The sequence below is a fragment of the Camelus ferus genome, chromosome 28 (assembly GCF_009834535.1).
Source record: "Camelus ferus isolate YT-003-E chromosome 28, BCGSAC_Cfer_1.0, whole genome shotgun sequence".
NCBI lineage: Eukaryota > Metazoa > Chordata > Mammalia > Artiodactyla > Camelidae > Camelus > Camelus ferus.
Window position 1 is genome coordinate 7,389,687 of NC_045723.1, and position 19,538 is coordinate 7,409,224.

Genomic DNA, 19,538 nt, shown 5'->3' on the forward strand with positions numbered 1-19,538 from the left:
GGCGGCAGGCATGGGATGCATCTCCATTCAAGTCAGTTATTAACTCAGATGCCCTAATAAACCACTGCGAGGCAGCTTCCAAATGATGTATGTTTGCCAAGCAAAAGGCAAGTCCTCTGTGCAGGAGTCCAGCTTGCCACGTCATAAGCACATTGCATCGTGTATTCAGCTGATGAGCTCAGGGCCACGTGGGGAAAAGCATCAGACTAGCGTCAAGGGTCATAGGTTCTGGTTCTCACCTGCCTGTTTGCTCCCGGGCAAGTAGCTCTTCCTTGTCCAGGCTCTAGTTCATCCTCTTGTGTAGCGGGGTGGTGGCTGGACTATCAAAGAGGTTAGAGAGCTAAACGGGGAGAATGGAGTGGCCCCAAAGCAGTCTTACCCTGGAGAGTGTGAACCGGGGGGGCAGGAACAAGGTGAGAGCTGTGTAAGCCTGGACCAGAGGGATGGGAGTCTGCGAGGCCTGGTGGGACTGCAGCTGTCCTGGCCCACCCTCGGGGCCTGCGATTGCAGCAGGGTGCGGCCGGAAAGCCTATGAACTCGGCGGGAGTTTGGCCAGGGCAGAGCAGCCTTCTCTCGGGGGCCTGTGACCAGTGCAAGAGACAACTAGGCTGTCGCTGGGCCGAGTGCCTGGTTCTAATGGGGACCCTGGGATAAAAGGGCCACAGGAAGGTGCGAAGCTTGTTAGGAAGGACAAAACTTGAGACCCTTAACCCAGAACAACTCTTTTATTCGGAAACTGCTGGTTTGTGAACTTCCTCCTTCCCTCAGCCAGGCCAGAAACCCCTCCCTGATGGGACCCGCACAGCCTCCGCCGGGAGCCCAGCTAGATGAGACGACAGGGTGGGTGGCAGCAGAGACACCTCGCCCCTGTGCCTGGCTGTGTATCCCAAACGGCGGGGAGGGGGAGGGATGGGGAGTGGTGAGTGGGGGGGAAGAGTGCAAGGCCAGAGACGCCCCCTCTGGGGCCCCCTCTCCCTCTAACTGGCCTGGGGGACGGAGGAGGACAGCAGGCCCAGCTGCACTCTGGGGCAGCTCTGGTTCACGCTGCCGCTCCCCCCGCCTCCCCCCGTCAGCCGCCACTGCTACCCTCTCCCTTCACATTCTGACTCAGTCCCTGGCTGGTCCCTGTCCCGTGGACCCCTGGGGCCTGAAAGCCCGTGGGGAGTCAGAATTTCAGCACCTCTGCTTGGGAACATCCTCCACGTGGGGCTGTGTGGAACATCCCGAGGGCTTCCCACCTCACAACCAGTCACTCGCACTGAGACTACCTGGAACTCGACTCTGGAAGCTGCGGCCCAGCTACGATTAGGCAATGGCCTCCTTGCTCTGGGGGCAGGTCTGCAGGGAGTGGGTCAAATAGAACAGCCCCTAGTACCTCATGCAGGTGAGGGTCCTTGGCTCCCCTGACCAGGCTCACAGGCTTCCTACATCCCTTCTGCTAGGGCGGGAAGGGACTGGCCCAGCCACGGGGCACCCGCCGAAAGCCCCTTCAAGGCTCCCCGTCAGTCAGCTGTGGGGGTGGGTCAGATCAGCCACCTCTCTTTGGATGAGGGCGGTGGCAAGTCACACACGCCTGTGAAAGTCAGGTCCTTGGATGGAGGGGCTTGTGGCCCAGAGCACTTCTGTGCTCCCAACAAGGAGGCCTGTCCCTTTGACACACCGGCTAAGTAGATCTCCAGGGTCTTGAGCAGCCGCCGGGGGCTCTTCTTGGCCCACATTTCCAAGTCTGGAACAGAGGATTGGGGAACAGAAGGCTTGCGGGGGCTCTGGCTTGCACAACCATCAGGGCCTAGCAACTCTGGGGCACACGCCCAACCAAGAGCCTCTGGAGAGAAGGAAGAAGGCATCTTCTAAGAGGGAGAGCTCCCCAGAGAGGCCAAAGAACCAGATACGGCCACAGGGACCACACACTCTACTTGTCCGGCACAATCTCAACTCTGAATAGTCAGCCCAGGTGTCGGGCCCAGCTTTTGAATCAGAAAATATGATGGCCGGGGGTATGAGGCCAGAGAGGGAGGTGATGGCGTCAGAGGAGAAGAGTGGGCTCCCGAGAGGGTGCTGATGGAGACTCAGGGAAGCTGAACTTGACACTGTGTGAACAGGGATGTGGCCAAAACCAGTCCCTGAACCTGGGCCCACTAGGAGTGCAGGAGCGAGGCCTCCCGGGAAGAGCGAGCATACCTTTAAGGACAAAGCCCGAGTCTGAGATGGTCTTGTGCTGCGTCCTCCAGACGTGCGCCAGGTGGAGGAAGGTGGCGGCGTAGAAGCTGTTCACCACCGGGATTACCTGCTGCCGCCGGTTACACTCCCTGAAGGATGGGGGGGGGTCACCTGCTCAGCAGTGGACAAAGGCTGACACCTGGGGGGGGTTCCTCTCTCCCTGTTTCCCTAGGGGAGCCCTTCCCCAGGCAGCCTTCACATCTCAGGTCAGAGTCAGGGAGGAGAGATGGTCTGGGACCCTCATGCATGGGGACTTCATCCAGGTCCCCAGGAGCCAGCAGATGAGTGAGGAAGAGAGCTGGGGAGGATGAGGCAGGGGTGGGAGGGCACCAGGCTCTGCTGGCCAGGGGCTGGGGACAGGGTGGGTGGTGAGCAGCGTGGGGACTCACCTGGACAGACACTCCTCCCTCAAGGCTTGGATGGCGATGCGGGTGATATTCACGGACATCAGGCAGAAGGGAAATTGCTGGAATGGGTGGGGTACGGGTCACTGGCAACCCAGCCTCTGCTTTCTGTGCTTCCACCATCCACAACCTATCCTGGCCTGCAGGCGACCAGGGCAGTCACAGCCCGGAGGCAAGCAGCCAGTATGACTGAGGCTTACACTTAGTTTTCACGATAATCTCCCCATCTTACAGAGGAAGAGACTGAGGCTCAGGGACCTTAAATCACTTTCCTGAGGCACTGGGATCAGGATTCCTACTGAGGTTAATTCACTCCAAAGCTACTGTGCAAACGTCTGTGCCACTTCCTCCAGCTTCTTCAACATCCCCACCGATCAGCTCTCCTTGGCCTTCACCAGACCCAGCCAGTGTGCCCCCCCCATGGACCATATCGTCCCCTGGGGTTGGATGGACCCAAGAGGAGTGAGGCTCAGTTATCTAACCAACTATAGGTTCTTAAAAATCTCTTCCATTCTCTAGGCTTCTGGTTATTTGACTGCTCATAAGCTCTTCACCCAAAAGCAGACAGAGAAGGTACAAGTAGGTAGAAAGTCAACCTTGACTTGGAGCACACCCTGCTCTTCAGTGACACTGAGGCCTGCGGACTGGCTGTGCAGGTCACACTCCCGAGAGGGGGCAGCCTGGGTCCAGCAGGGCTGCTTCACCAGGAAGGGCTTCAGAATCCCCTCCAGGGGGTCTGCCTGAATGCTTTATTTTTAAAGGGGCAAGCCCCTTCCTATTCTTTAGTAACAGAAAGCCAAGCAAACAAAAAGGGGCTTTTTCTGGGGAATTTGCAAATACTACATGTTAGTTTCCACTGCTGCGCCCACATGAGGACGTCCGCTGAAAGGGACGCGCAGGCCAGCGCACTCCGGAGCTTAGAACACAAGCCAAGGTCTATTTATCTCATCTGCTTCCCCCGAGAAGAAAACTCCATTACGTTAGGATATAGGACTGTGCTGTCCAGCACGACAGCAACTAGCCACGTGAAGTGTTTTAAATCTCAATTAGTTGAAAATTAAGTAAAATTCAAAATCACTCCTTAGTCATCCCAGCCATATTTCAAGTGCTCGATAGACACATATTGGACAGTGCAGATACAGAATGTTTCCATCACTGCAGAAAGCTCTAGTTGACAGCACTGTACTGTAGAGGGTCTTCTGGCCCCAGGAAGAATTTTCTCAGGGTTTTTTCTTCCATGAAACCTCGATCCCAAATCTCAGCCTGGCCACCTGCTAGCTGTGTGTCCGTAGGAAGGCCACCCCAATTCTGTGAGCCTCAGCTCTCCTGTCTCTCCAAGTCAAAAAGGAGATGAAGTTTGAGTGCTGTGCAGAAAAGAGTTAGGCCAGCAGGCCTGACACCGCCACCCACAGAAAGTGCTGCTTACCAGGGTAGCTTGGCTGGCGTCTGGGAACGTGGATTTTGAGAGGGTTCCCATCATTCCCTCAGACTGACTCACTGCACCTAAACTGTCTGTGCAAACAATGCGATGATTTCTGCTGAATGCCCGGTTTCCCTCTGTGATGCTGGAATCTTGGTGCGTGCCAGACAGATGGTGCCTGCGTGACCAGCCCCCGGTGAAAAGCTCAGATACTGAATTGCTAATGAGCCCCCTGGTTGGCAACAGTCCACGTGCTGCACAACTCGACGCCAGAGGAGCTAAGTGCATCCCTTGTGGCTCCGCTGGGAGAGGACTCCTGGAAGCTTGCACCCGGTTCCCTGTGGATTCTGTCCCACGCTCTTCTTCCCTTCGCTGATTTTGCTTTTGCTGGAGTCAGTCATAGCAGAGAGTCTGACTATATGCCAAGTCCGGTGAGTCCTCCCAATGAACTGTTGAACCTAGCGGTGGTCCTGGGGACCCCGACACGAGCACCATGCTGGGCAGAGTCAAGTCACTAATCATTACAGAAACTCCATGAGACCTTTTATTACCTACGGTCTACACAGTCTGTTGTCCCACAGCCTACCTCACAGAGCTGCTCTGAGGAGTAATTCAGATCACACGTGCAAAATACTAAGCCAACACTGGCGCTTTCTTCTCCATTTCTGTTGATGGCCACTCTGTCTTTCAGACTAAAAATCACCATTTTGATGCCTCTCTTTTTCCTACACCCATACCCAATCCATCAGAAAAATACGCTGGCTTTCCTCTCTAAAGCCCATACACTCAAGATTCTTTATCCAGAATCCGATCACTTCATAACATCTCCTCTGAAAATACCCTGATCCAAACCACCATTTCTAACTTGATTATAAAAGCCCTCACGGATTCCTTAAAAAACTGAAAACAGAGTTACCGTATGATCCAGCGATCTCACTGCTAGGCATGTACCTGGAGGAAACTCTAATTCAAAAAGATACATGCACCCCAATGTTCACAGCAGCACTAGTTACAACAGCCAAGACATGGAAGCAACCCAACTTTCCACTGACAGATGACTGGATAAAAAACGTCATGGCACAGATATACAATGGACTCAGCCAGAAAAAAGAATAAAATGATGCTATTTGCAGCAATGTGATAGACCTGGAGACCATCATACTAAGTCAGTCAGTCAGAGAGAGACAAATACATGGCATCACTTACATGTGGAATCTGAAAAATGAATGACATAAACGAACTTATTTACAGACCAGAAACAGACTCACAGACGTAGAAAATAAACTTATGGTTACCAAAGGGGAAGGAGAGGAGAAGGGATAAATCGGGAGTTTGGGATTTGTGGATACTAACTACTATATATAAAACAGATAAACAACAAGTCCTACTGTAGAGCACAGGGAACTATATTCAATAGCTTGTAGTAACCTAGAATGAAAAAGAATGTGAAAAAGAATATATGCATATATAAAACGGAATCACTATGCTGTACACCAGAAACTAACACAACATAGTAAATCAACGAGGCTTCAATTAAAAAAAAAAAAAAAAAAAAAAAGAACCTCACCAGAGACCACTCTCAGGCTTGCAGCTGGTAGGATCCATTTAAGAATGTGAGTTGAGGGGGAGGGTATAGTTCAATCGGTAGAGTGTGTGCTTAGCATGCATGAGGTTCTGGGTTCAATCCCCAGCACTTCCATTAAGCAAGTAAATAAATAAATAAACCTAAGTCCCTGCCTCCGAAAAAAAAAAATAATATATATATGTAAGTTGGATCATGTCACCCCAGGCTGTTTAAAAACCTCACTTTACTCAGAGTAAAAGTAAACGACCTCATCACAGCCTACCAGGCCCTCCGCCGCCTGGTCCCTGGTACCCTGTGAGCTCCTCTCCTCCCGCACCCCCCACTCCTTCTCTCCAGCCAGCTTCCCTGCGGTCCCTTTGCCTGCCAGACACACTCCTTCCTTGGGACCTTTGCTCTAGCTGCTCCCCCTGCGTGGAATGCTTTTCCCCCAAATACCAGCTTGGCCAACATCCTCACCCCGTTCGAGGCTTGGTTTAAGTCTCACCCTCTCACGAGAGCTACGCTAACACCCCACGACAAACTGTAACCCTCCCGTATTCTCCTAAGCTTGCCTGCTCAGCACCTTTACATACCCTGCCATTCATGCACGTATCGGGCTTACTGTCTTGTCCTCTCTGCTAGGAGGATCGTCGTCTTGCTCACTGACACACCCCAGGCACCAAGAACAACAGCTAGTCCCAACAACAGCTCGCACAGGGCATGCTCAGTGAGTAACTGTTCAGTGAATGAAGAATTCCAGGCCCCATGAACCTGCGGCAGACGAACGGCAGGAGACAAGTCGAGTTTGTTTTTTAAAATGGAGGGGCCACCACCTCTTACTACCTGGGAAAGCCATCACACCTAACCCCAGACAGCAGGCCTGGACAGAGACTGAGTGCCACAGGGGCCATTTCTGGCCTTGTCACCTGACCGTCGGAGGCAAACTCCGTCCTCTGGGCATGTAAAGGCTGCCCCCTTCCTCCAGGGTCCGGGGACCCTGCCAGTTCTGGGAGGGCAGTGGGCTGAAGCGTGACACCACAGTTGTGTCTACTGCTTTTGTACATTAGCCCATTTAATTTTCTCAACTATCCAGCTGCAGTTTCCATGATTTCCATCGTACAGACGAGGAAACCAAGGCTCTGAGGAGCTGTGGCTCTTGCTGGAGACGCACACCAATGAGCGGCGGAGCTCAGACTCCAGCCAGGTCAGGGCGGCAGGGCAAGCCAGGCCTGGGTTGCCTCAGCTGTCCTGCGAGTCCTCAGCAACTGGAGATATCTGCCCGCGAAGCCACCCTGGCAACTCAGGAGAGCGCTGTGCCCACGTCCCAGCTCTGCCAGCCCTGTCTGCTGGCTCCCCGCCAAAGCCCCACCTGGATATGGTGACGGGACAGGCGGAGAATCTCCTGGGCCATCAGCAAGGTCTTTGAGTCCATCACCAGGTACAGGAGATGCAGGAGGGCAAGAAAGCCTGCTCCTCTCAGGTCTGTGGCTGGATTTGCTCCTGTAACAGAAACCAAGAAGACAGCGAGGGTGACGGTGGGCAAGGCTTAGAAATCCCTGCTCTGTTCGTTGCCAGCAGACCTACCTTAGAAAACGGCTAAAGGAAAGGAAATGACAAAAGAAGGAATCTCAAACTATTAGAAATAGAGAGAGAACAGAAGGAGGGTACATACGTGAGTAAATCCGACAGGCTTTGCTTCTCTTGAGTTTTTTAAATTGTTTGATGGTTGAAACAAAAATCATACCCCTGATGTGCTTCCCAGTTATACAGACGGAATATTTAAGACAATTATGTTAAACATGAGGGTGGGAAAAGGGACTTAAACACACTGTCAATCCCAACAGGGCACCGATTAATTATGGGTATATAAAGATTCCTTTTAAAATTAAGGTATCTTCCTGTTCTAGACAAACGTAATTTGATATGATTTTGCAAAAATAGTACAAGCCCAAAACAGGTGCAATCATTTTGTTTCACTCAAAAAATAAAGTAACAGAGGTTGGGCATAGCTCAGTGGTAGCGTGCATGCTTAGCATGCAGGAGGTCCTAGGTTCAACCCCCAGGACCTCCATTAAAAAAAAGAATAATAATATAAAACAAAATTTTCATCAATATTAAAAGAAAAGAAGAAAAAGGAAAAATTGGATTCTAAATCCTATCACTCCAACGCTTTCCACCTCACTTAGAGTAAACGTTGTTTGTTTTTTTAACCATCTCCCGTAGAGTGAATGCTTTGTCGTGGCCTGCAAGGCCACCGTGAACACTTCTGTCACTCTTCTCCACTTCAGCCACCCTCCTTGCTGTTTCTCAGAAAGACTTATGCATGTTTCACCTCGGGGCCTTTGTGTTTGCTGTACGAACTTGCCCCAGGTACCCTGTCTACGGTGCTGGCATGACAGCAGGAGGACCGTGGGCTCTCACTCTAGCCTGGAAGAGGGAGTCAAGGAGAGGACGACGATCCATCCCTTTCTTACCCTGAAAGCCCAGATCTTCCCAGTGGTCTCCAAGGAGGGCACAGTCAAACTTGGAGCCGGTCAGCTTCTTGTAGATGGTCTGGAGGACTCGGCCGTGCATCGGATCTTGGCTATCCAGGCCACCTGCCCCAAAACACACCCCAAAGCCCCCAAGCTCTGTTGCACTGCCCTCAGGGGAGGACTGAGTGCCTCCCAGAGAGTAGGACAGCCAGGAGAGACCTGGCCTGTGCTCCAGACACCCCGCTCTCCCCCTGACATGGTAAAGGCAAGACCCCTGGCTTAGTCTCGGCAACAGGGTGGGCGGCCTGTGCTCTCTGCTTGACCACTCACACTGAGCGATGGTCAGGACCAAGTCTCTTTCTTCACGGAGGCCCTGGTGGAGCTTTGGAGGCCCAAACAGACGGTGCCGGAGGGCAGCGAGCCCGGTCCTTCGAATCGTTGGCTGGATTCTTTTCTGGGGAGGAAGTTGCAGGCAGTGGGCAGAGTGCTAGGTTCACTTGCTTTCACGAACTCACCATCAGGCTCGGTACAGGACTGTTCTTGCAGAGAGGAGTGGTTCCCCCAACTAACTGGCTGGCCTCTGGACCAGGGAAAGCGGGCAGGAGCTAGGAAGCACCTGCTGAATCTGGAGACAGGCTCTTCTAGCTCCCAGGCTCTTCGTAGGCAGAAAGAGATGTCCCCACGCACAGGCATGATCAGCCAGTCACCTGCGTTTGGAACTAAATATGTCACTGACTGCCAGGAAGCTAGAGGTTCCCAGCAGGACGATTTCTACCCTTTGTATGTCTGCCTCTGCCTCTCTCTGTAAAGGACATAAACAGAAAGTCTAACGGCCCCCTCAGCTTCCCGGACAAGATGGTCAGCGGGAAGGGGGGTTCAGTGGAGGCTTTTTTGGACCTAGATCCCCCTGAGGGGTAGCTGGAGCCTCTGTCCACACAACAGCACTAAACCAGCTCACGCTGACTTCTTGTTCAGAGCCATTGCTGTGGGTCTTAGCACACCCTGATTTCAGCAGCTCCTGGCTCTCTGGGTCCTACAAACCAATCTGACCCCTGTCTTTTCATCCTCTCTCCTTGAGCCAGGTTTTAGGCTGAAGATCTGAAATCACAGTCCTCTAAATTTACTACGGGCCACTCAAGATGCCCCAGAAAGCTTGCCAGCTTTTATTCTCCTCAATATTCTTTCTTTTTCCAACCCCACTTAGTTTTTAAATTCCCAAAGAGCTTCCTGTTCCTCGAGAGAATGGAAGATTTTCCTACGCTGACCGTGAATTACTCAGCTCTCTGGACAGGCTACCCTGCTTCCCTAAGGAACCTAGTATCTGATTCCAGACCTCCCCATCCCCAAGAGGGAAGAGCAGGGAGCAGCCACACAAACCCCTGAATGATGGGACCACAAAAGCTCCAGGGGCATAGTCTCCAAAAAGCCGCCGTGGCCCCGCATGAAACGTGGATAAACGTGGGTCTTTGGCTCCCCGTGAGCCTGTGGCCCAAAATTTCTTAGCTGGGACAGGTCCCTCAACTGGAAGCTTCCATCATGCTTGCCCAGTGCCTTATCTTGGTGGGACAGAATCCTGGCTCCTGGGAAGAAAGTGCTTTGCTTGACACCCCAAACCTCCTCACTGTCATACCTTGAAGGAGGAGAGGTCCACGGTCTGGAAATGCTGCAGAGCCTCACCGAAGGAGATAAGCTGCCCCGGCTGGTCTGAGCGGGCCTGGCTCCCTGCGGCCAAAAGGAAAAAACCTCAGGGTGTGCAGCAGCAGTCATTGTCAGCAAGCACTTGCCGAGGGCCTTCTGGTCACCATCTCTAAGCCCAGCACTGGCCTCCAGCTGTAAACACCAAACACCTACAGCTACAATCAGTCCTCTGTCAGGGGGCTGGCTTGACGTGCTGGGCCGACTCCCTTTTCAGACTGGGCTGTTCAGGGGCGGGCTAGGGCAACACTGCAAGCGAACAGGGACCGATCTGCAGGGAGCTTCTGAAGCCCACTCATCTGTGAGGGGGCAAGTCACTGCCTGGAGCAGGTGCCTAGGCAGGAGCGTGCTACAGGTTTGTTTAGGGGCCTTTCTACTTTGCCCCTTCCCACACCCTGGGTATGAATGATCCCCTCTCTGTCCTTTGTTACGGGGAACTAGCTTATCAGTCAGCATACAGGTGATGGCTGATACAGTCCACTGCACCATCTCTCCAGGAGCTCAAGTGGGGCTCAGGCTCGATATGGGTCACTGTTCTGCTCTCCCACAGCTCCATCCAAACCTCTCAGAAAGGCACGAGAGACGGTCTTGACCCAGCCCTCAGAGCTGCCAGAAGGTGCCTTTAGTCCTCATGCCTGGGGACTTCCTTGTACAGTGAACAACCTGTTCAACCTTACACAGGGGTCCTGGCTGCCTGCCTCCACCCTCCTGCCCGACCTCATCACCCTGCAAGAGCTGACCCTGACCAAGGGCCTCCCTGTCTTCTCCCAGGGCAGGAGAGCTGGTGGCCCGTTCCCCGTGGTGTTCACCCCCCTTCCTTCCAGAGGTTGGATGGCATCACCTTTGGATTGGGAATAGAGACGTTATTCTCTGTCATGCAGCTAAAATGAGAACACTCAGGAATTCTGTGTCCTCCTCCCAGAGTCACAGAAGCACTGGCCACCCAGGTGGACGGTGCCCTGAGCAGCCGCGGGGCTGTGCGCAGATGGCGCCATTCCTGCGGTTACCTGTCTCTGGCTGGATGCTCTCCACGGCTTCCCATTCTTCCTGGGCTCTGAGCACCTCTGTATTCACAGCTGCAACAGTGAGAAAAGGAGACCCTCTGAGATCCAGGTGTGTCCAGATCACTGACGCAGCCCCCAGCTTTACCTGCCAGCCTTGGGTCTTACCGCCCCCAGAACCCTCTACGGGTTCTCCATAACTTTTCACAATCTGGACCCTTCTTGCCTCTCCGGCTCTGTTCTAAGGCATCCAGAACTACCTGAAGTCTCTCATCACCCACTTCGGTGCCTCTGCACACACCGCTCTCCCACCTTCAGTTCCGGCCCCTTCTGGTGCAGCTCCTGGTCTCACCTCCCCCGGGTGCCTGTTTAACCTCAGCAGTCTGCACTCGGAGCCGCTCCGCTGGGAGACCCTGACCCCCCGTGCTTGTCTCAGTGCTGTGACTGTCTCTCCCGCTGCACAGGGAGCTACAGGAAGGCAGGGTTCTCCTGAGCCTGGCACAGTGCTTGACACGTGACAGGTGCTCAATGAATGTTTGATGAACAAGTGAAAGCATGACGAATGGGGCGGTGGGGGATGGAGAACAGGAGCAGGGCAGGCGCTCTATAACCACCGCGCAGCCCTTCTCTCCACACCACAGCTGTCACTCTCCAGCCCAATCCTGGCCGAGAGCCTCACATGACATTGAATCGTTTTGAAAATATACTTGCAAATTAAATAAAATGCTACCGAAACCTTGAAACATGAATGGTTGATGGGGACGAGAAGGCAGCGGGGAAGCAGGAGAGGAGACCTGGAACTCACAAGGCAGAGCCCACGGCTCGTCCGCTTTTCATCCCCATCACTCGCTTGCTGGACTTTTCCAGCCAAGTCGGTCAACCATCCGTAATCCCTCTCAGGACTGTAACTCTTCAGTTCTAGGGGTGTGTGTATGTGGTCCAAAGGTGAGGGCTCAGTGCACGTCAGCTAGAGTCCATCCGACTTTGCTGACTCGGCACGCTTCAGATGGTTACGAGCTACTTTATCAATCTTTCACCCTGCACACTTTCACCTACAAACAAGCTGATCAAAGATTGTGAGCCAGGAGGCCAACCTCGCAGGCAAGGGTGTGGCCAGTTGGCCGTGATAGCAGCGTAGTCAACGGGACGGACAAGGTCTCAAGGAACAATCGCAATCTGGTACCCAAATTAGAGACAAACATCCAGCCTGTGTAAGAGCATCTTTCCTTTCCTTTAGGAACCAGGTACACAGCCCCCACCTCTGAAGATGATCCTGACGTAAATACTACTTTCCCACCCCCTCATACGAACAGAAGATGGCGGAGCCAAATCTCCAGGATAACCAACCCAGCTCACACGAGTACGGCTCCTTTTCCCTTTTTTCAGCTGCCTCCTTTACTCAGGGTTTCTTCTACTTATTCACAGAGTACACAGCACTGCTGATGTAGTCAGCCTATTAATTTAAAGTAGCTGAGAGCCATCTGGAAAAAAATTCTAACGTTTAATATGATTAAAAATGTCTGGCACATAAATGCCAGCTGTACTGAAATAGAGATTTTTAGCATTTAAGGCAAAATCTCAGATAAACGTTAGGTTTGTCACTACACGGTCAAGACAAAACTAAAAGAAACTTCACAGACCTACAAATTTAGAATATTTTTAATAGGCCCATATTCTTGGAGATTACATTTCAATTTGCAGAATTTAAAGATAACGATGCGTACTCGTGAGCACTCAGCATGGCTTACAATCTATGTGCTAAGCATTTAATCCTTATCAGATTCCCACCATACAGATTCTGAGATAATTCCTGTGTTATAGATGAGGACAATGAGGGTTAGAAAGATTGAGTTAATTACTCAAGGTCATGCCGCTGGTGGATGAGAGAGCTAGGACTAAAGCCAGAGATACCTGACTCTTGTGAACTGGTGGGTGTGCTTTTTGGTGTAATAAATTAGCAAGTAGTTGTACAGCACAGGGAAATATATTCAACATCTTGTAGTGGCTCATGGTGAAAAAGGATATGAAAAGGAATATATGTATGTTTGTGCATGACTGAAGCATTGTGCTGTACACCAGAAATTGACACAACATTGGAAACTGACTATAACTCAATTTAAAAAACACACACACACCAAAAAAATTAGCAAGGCGAATGAGCTTTAAGTATAGTACGGGAAGAATCATGCAAGTCAGATGAAATAGATAACTTTTCAAAGCCTCTTCACACACTCTGTCTCATTGCATTATCACAACATCCCTTTGAGGATAAAGGAGGTACTAATGTTTCCACTCCAGACACAGAGATCACATGATTTGCTCAAAGGCACACAGTAAGCCACTAGCAGGGCTTGTGGGGTCAAATCAGAACTCATGGCTTTTGACTCCTGATCCAGTGTTGGCTCTCATTCTCCTTGAAGAATGATAAATCTATAAAATTCTGTAGGCAAAGTAGTGAGAGATGTTCAAACGATAAAAAGCAGACCCTTGGGGAGCTCTGCCTTGTATCCCACCCAGGCCCCGAGGACCCTGAAGGGCGACCTTACCACCTAGCTCCCAGCCATTAGCTTCTGTTGTCAGGGCCCGGAGGATGCCGTGGTTCTTCAACTCCGAGATCTGCAGGGGCAGCTGACTTTAGTGTGAGGGCAGAATCCATGGTCCCCCGTCCACAGCAACCCATCCCACCCGCTATACTGAGTGTTCCTGAAACTTAAGGCCAGAAGGATCTAGTCTTCCCTGATGGACTGATTAAAGCCGATCTTAAAGAGAGGAACCTGGAAAACTCCAACGAAGGTGTAGAAGGTGGGCGATGTGGGGGCAAGTTTGTGCCCTCCTTGAACAGTAAACAGACAAAAATTCACTCAACTCAACGAGACGGTGGTGCGCCTTCGGCATTCCACCGCACTTGATATTCTGCTGCATTATAACAATTATCTTATTGGATGGAGGTTGTTTTGCCTGTCTGTGCCCCCTGCACCCCAGCACCCTCCACCCCGGGAGTGTGGGCTACTGGAGGGTGGGGTCTGTGCACCACACAGCAGCACACAACATCAGCTGCTACTGGCAGGAGGTATCGAGGTGTGGGTGACACGTACAGGAATTCCTCTGAAAGCCAGAAGGGCACTGCTGTCCTTGTCACAGGGTGGAGCAGACACACTTTCAACCTGCAAGACAAACCAGAGTCAGTCTCCCGGGCACGCAGCAGTCCCCCAAAGGTGAGAGCTAAAATGTCGCACCTTTTCCAGTAACACTAACACACACACACACGCACGACGGATGAACCCCCAAAAAGTCAACTACAAGAAATACTGCAACGGAAAATTTTTGTGTAATCTAGTCTTAAGAAAAACTGCAAAAATCTTATATAGATGTCTTGGCTCCATTAAAGGTCTCAGAGCTCTAAGTAAGTAACATTCAGAGAGGCAGTTTCTTCATTTTTGGCCTCTCTGCTCAGCCAAGCCTTTCCTCTACTGGAACTTAAAAAACTGCCTGACCAACATTTTGCAACTCTTATAACCAATACAAGGCTAATTTTCCCAGTATGTTAAAAAAAAAAAAAAAGATCCTACAAATCAGTAAGGGCGAAAACCAACCCAGTAGAAAAATGGGCATGGATGTGGGCAGTTTACACGCAAGGAAACAGAAATCGTTCTTAAACCTATGGGAAAATGCTCAGCCTTACTCATGACAAGAGAAATGTCAAATGCTACTACTCTGAGAAAATATTTTTCACTTATCCTGTTATCAAAGATCAAAAAGTGTGGTAACGCGGCGCTGGATAGATGGCCAAGAGTTATAAGTCACTGGAGAGCAAACTGTTACGACCTCCACAGCTCGATAATACCTGATGGAATCATACATGCTGTTTATATGTTGGGCCTACAATTACACTCCAGAAATGTAGCTAACAGACAGACTCATCCTTGTGCAAAACAATGTACAGTGTGATTGACTAGCAGTGCTGTTTAGAATAGCAGAAGGCTAGGAAAACCCTAAATGCCCGCTAATAGACTTAATTTTTCCCCCCGATTTACTGAGATGTCATTGACACACAGCGCTGTGTAAGTTTAAAGTGCATAGCATCATGATTCGACTTGCACGCACCATGAAATGATCACCATAATAGGCTTAGTGACCATCCATCATTTCACATAATACAACATCGGTGAATAGAAAATTTTTTTTTTCCTTGTGGTGAGAACTCTTGGGATTTACACTCTTAACAACTTTCATTTATAACATACAGCAGTGTTGATTATCTTTATCATGTTGTACATTACATCCCTAGAACTTCTCTTACAACTGGAAGTTTGTACCTTCTGCCTGCCGTTACCTAGTTCCGCCTCCCCCACTTCCCTACCTCTGGTAGCCACAAATCTGATCTCTTTTTCTATGAGTTTGTTTGCTTGTTTTTGAAGTATAGTTGGCATACAACACTAAGTTATCTCCTGGTATACAACATAGCGACCCGGTATTTCTATATATTTCAAAATGATCACCATGACAGTTCTAGTTGTCATTAATGGACTAATTGTAAACAAATTAAAGCATATCCACTCAGTGAGATCCTATAGAGCCATAAAGAAGAATAAGAAAGTGCTTTATAGACAATATGAAACAATCTTCATGCTACATTAAGTAAAAAAGCAAAGGGCAGAGTATATATACTATTTTACTGTTTGTATTGCCAGGGGGAAGGGTATAGCTCAAGTGGCAGAGCGCATGCTCAGCACACAAGAGGTCCCGGGTTCAATCCCGGGCACCTCCTCCAAACGGAAATCAGTGAAGAAACCTAATAACATCCCCCTCATAAAACAAAACAATACCAGCCATTTGTATTTTTTAAAAACACATAAATATATTTTCCTGCCTTTGCAGAGACTATTTCCAGAATTATATCCAAGGAAGTAGTAACTTTGTCTCTGGAAGGAAAAAAGAGGTGACTGGGGGAACACGAAAGGAAGGTCATTTTTTCACTATATGTGCATCCTCTGCACTTTTTGGATTTTGCACCATGTGAATGCACTATTTTCTCCAAAATAAACAAAAGAAAAAATAATTATTAAAAGAAAATAACTAATAAAGGAATCATCATTTATGTCAAAGCCTTGGAATCCCAGATTGTCCCATTACTCTAAACCCTCCTACATGTTTTCGCCAATTAACACTCCTTAAACACAGCCTTGATTTTTTAAAATTTCTTTATGCTTGGGACACAAGAATGGACACCCAAACACACCACAGCTGAGCAAACTCCTCTACAACTGGCTCACGATGCCTGAATACTATTCTTTCCCACTTCAACCCAACGAACACACTTCCTGCAGTTCCTCTGCCATCCATCCCTTGGTTCACGTGGTTTTCCTCCAGAATTACCCCCCCCCCCCGCCCCAACTTTCTGTGTCCTCTAGTCCCATCAAGGTCAGTTCCATCTTCTCAAGGGGGGTGACGTTACCAACTGGGGGTAAAATGGGCCCTCACTTCTCTAAGTCCTACAGCCCTTCTGTATGAAGCACAGGTCTTCTGCAAAAGACCCGCCTCCCGAATCTGACTCGGCTGCTTTGAGCGCAGGGACCTCCTCAGATACGTTTTATATTTCTCACACCCATCTGCACAGCACGAGGCACAAGGTACGGTCTCAAATATCCAGTGATTCATCGTGCTGAACAACTTCCTGCATGGCCTGTGTGCTCAGGACTCATCACATCCCCTCTTTCCCTCTCCGACTCAGTCCCCTCCAGTGTCCAAAGACTCCCCTCTGGAAGAACAGTTCACCTGTCTTAGTACAGTGAAGAAAACCTTCCTGGGTTTTCAAAGCAAAGACTTTGTCCCCATTCTGTCCACTGAATCCCACAGGCTCCATTTAAGACTGTTTCTGGGCAAGGTAGTGAGAAAGGTAAGGATGTAGAGGTACCTGCCAGGCTCACACAAGACACAGCACAGTGAACCAAGGGTCCTGAGGATAATCAGGTCAAAGTAGGTGTTTGAGAGAGAAAGGGCCGATAAGGTAAACAATCCAAATCGATGAAATACAAATGTCCTGGGGAATCCTGGGTTGGAATTCTCCTCCCACCCAAGCAAATCCAAACCAAAATCCCATAACCCACTTAGAAGAAAAGGTATCAGGAAAGGGAACTGATCCAGAAGTGACGAGAAGCGAACAAAGAGAACTACATGAGGATTTTCCCTAAACATTTCTAAAGCTCCACACTGTCTTCATAGATGCTCTGTCTTACGACCATTAACAGCATATCCCAAACCAACACCTTATTTCCCGAAGAGAAGCGCTTGCTTACCTCTCCATCTCTTAATTCTTTCTCATTTTGGAAAGAGCAAGAGTTTTCATTCATGACTCAAAACCATTTGTTCAAGAGAGCTTTGTCCTTGGGCTCAGAAAGGAGTTGAATGAGGTCTGAGATTAGAAGCTATGGGGACAGCCTGAGATCTGGTTGTCCTATCTTTGCCTTCCTTCTTGGCAGCATTCAGACTAAGAGCAAGAAAACAGTCCCTTTGTGCCATCACCAGGGTGTAGGTTTCTGTGAGTATTGAAAGAAGTCCCCGAGGTCTCTGGAGCCTCAGCCCTGGAAAAAAATTAAAGAAGAAAACTGGTTTCATCATTTAGTTATGCTCTGTTGGGAAAAATTGACTTTAAAAATGTTTAGGCAGCTGTAAACATATTCTGAATAAACAGGCTGCTTTAGTCAAATGCCGTTCTCTTACTTGCCCTGTCACTGAACAGAAAGAAGAGGTCCCTGCAGGATTCTGAGGGCTGGAATCTCAGTGCCCAGGAGAGAGGGCCCCAGTGTAAGTGGTGGGGTCTGTTTCCAACATGAAGTTACTGGGATCTGGGGCAGCCTATCAGAGGGGTGAGGCTAATGGGTGGCACGCTGTTGAATGGTCTTAGCTGAAGCTCTCAGGCTTTGCTTAGGTCTCAGCACAGGTTGGACCTGACATTTGATTTGGTTCCTTTGATGGTAGAAACTCAAAAAGCAACGCAATGCCTACCCTTCCTCAGTTCTCACCAGTATCGTGCATGTGACAGCTGCCTAGACAGTCTGGTCAACATTAAGTCTTTCCTCCTATGACGTGACCTTAGGAAGAGGTCTGGACAGGCCCGTACCTCACCGCGGGGAACCGGACACCATGGATGCCCGTCACAACAAAAATCCGGATAAACAGGCAGATGGCCCACCTACAACTGACAGGCACACCTCACAGACTTGGGTGACTGAAGAAGGAGGGTGGCACGGCTCTGAGGTCAGCCCTCCATTGTGGGCAAACGATCTGGATTCTGGCTGCAGGTGACAAACTGGAATCTTTATCAGGAGGCAGGACACACTGATTCCTAACACCAGGAGCAGGAATATCTCCTGGCTTTTGGGCTGGACATTTGGCCCAGGGTAACTGAGGGAGCAGGGCAGTGCGGTTCAGTCATGGCATCCCAGGATCTAGCTCTCTCCATGTCCTCTGGGGTCCCGGTATCTGCCTCCTTTTCCTTTCCCTCCCCCTTGACTTCCATGACAGCATATGACAAAACACGTATCACCCACCCTTGGGAAGGTGAGAGGCAGGTATGGTAGCAGCAATCTCAAGAAGGCTCTTCTGTTACTGGGCACGAAATGAATCAAGTAGCGTAGAAGCATGACCAGCTTTACACACCTGCAAATCTCAGCTGTGGCTAGAGCGCTGCTGGGGGCTCCAAAAGAAATAGTTACTACCTGTATCAGAGGAAGAAAAGAGCAGAAACTGTCAAACAGCAAGTACAAGTTACAGAGTCACTCCTACTGGTTCCTTATAGCTGGGCCTGAGGAAATGGCCGTCTTTAAGGATAGATGCTTTCCAAATTAAGTATTTATGGTGTACCCACTTTTTAAAAATTGAAGTATAGTTGATTTACAATGTTGTTAGTTTCAGGTGTACAGCAGTGATTCAGTTATGCTATATACATGGATTTTTTCAGATTACTTTCCATTACTTTCAGATTACTAATCTTGTAGGTTACTACAAGATATTGAATATAGTTACCTGTGCTAAAGCTAGGCCTTGTTGTTTATCTATTTTTAAGATGCATCCACTTTAGGCAAGGAGCTGCATTAAGGGGAATGATTTTAAGTTTAAGCTTGCTGAAGCTTACACTCTTGGAATAAGTATTGAATCTAGAAACTGGCTCCACACCTTAAATACAAATACGCACACAGGCAGGGCTGTCCTCTCATTGGGCTTGTCACCGGCCAGCTCCCTGCTCTCTCTGGCCCCCATCAGGCCCCCACCGCAGGCATCGTCGGCGGGCTGTGGGGCGCCACGGCCGAAACTACTGGCCACTTTGCCGGCACAGAGCCGAGTACTCGCCGGCTGAGATGTGCGAATCTCAACAGAGATCTCAATCTATCGAGACACCCAGCCAGACAGGGGCTGCGCGGGGACTCCAGATAGAAACTTTCTCACTGCTCGTTGGGGAAACAGGAAAGCATCTTGCCTCAGGTCACCCAGCGAGTCCGCGGCAGAGCGCGGACCATAACCCAGATCTCCCGTCTGCCAGTCGGGAGTCTCTCTGTCCTGCAACTCTCAGCCTCGTCTGGCCCTAGGGCGATGACTTCCACCCCGCATTCCTCCTTCTAGGACTCCCAGAACTCCCCGGACGCGTCCCCGAGTTCCCAGCTCTGTCCGGACTGGGGTCCCTCATCACCTCCGGGCCTCCTCCGCGCATGCGCACGCCGCTATCTGCCCCCAACCCCCCCGCGCAGCGGGAGAAGGAAGTAC

At 50.2% G+C, this 19,538-nt stretch overlaps 1 protein-coding gene across 7 annotated transcripts; it reads right to left on the bottom strand.

Moving 5' to 3' along the window:
* Nucleotides 1-706: 706 nt before the first annotated feature.
* ELMOD3 (ELMO domain containing 3) lies at nucleotides 707-19,517 on the bottom strand. 7 transcript variants are annotated; one of them, XM_006183647.3, is made up of 13 exons: nucleotides 19,465-19,517; nucleotides 18,329-18,496; nucleotides 17,075-17,359; nucleotides 13,874-13,942; nucleotides 13,325-13,394; nucleotides 10,785-10,853; nucleotides 9,713-9,804; nucleotides 8,413-8,536; nucleotides 8,083-8,205; nucleotides 6,978-7,108; nucleotides 2,610-2,686; nucleotides 2,182-2,309; nucleotides 707-1,726 (listed from the first exon to the last, which is right to left on the bottom strand). In XM_006183647.3, exons 3-13 carry the CDS (start codon nucleotides 17,126-17,128, stop codon nucleotides 1,524-1,526), a joined length of 1,140 nt encoding a protein of 379 aa, XP_006183709.2. In that variant the 5' UTR covers nucleotides 17,129-17,359; nucleotides 18,329-18,496; nucleotides 19,465-19,517; the 3' UTR covers nucleotides 707-1,523. The 7 variants fall into 7 exon arrangements, with proteins under 7 accessions (XP_006183709.2, XP_014413793.2, XP_032325714.1 ...); XM_014558307.2 differs by having other exon boundaries at nucleotides 18,438-18,496; nucleotides 19,465-19,481; XM_032469823.1 differs by having other exon boundaries at nucleotides 18,438-18,496; nucleotides 18,973-19,477.
* Nucleotides 19,518-19,538: the final 21 nt, after the last annotated feature.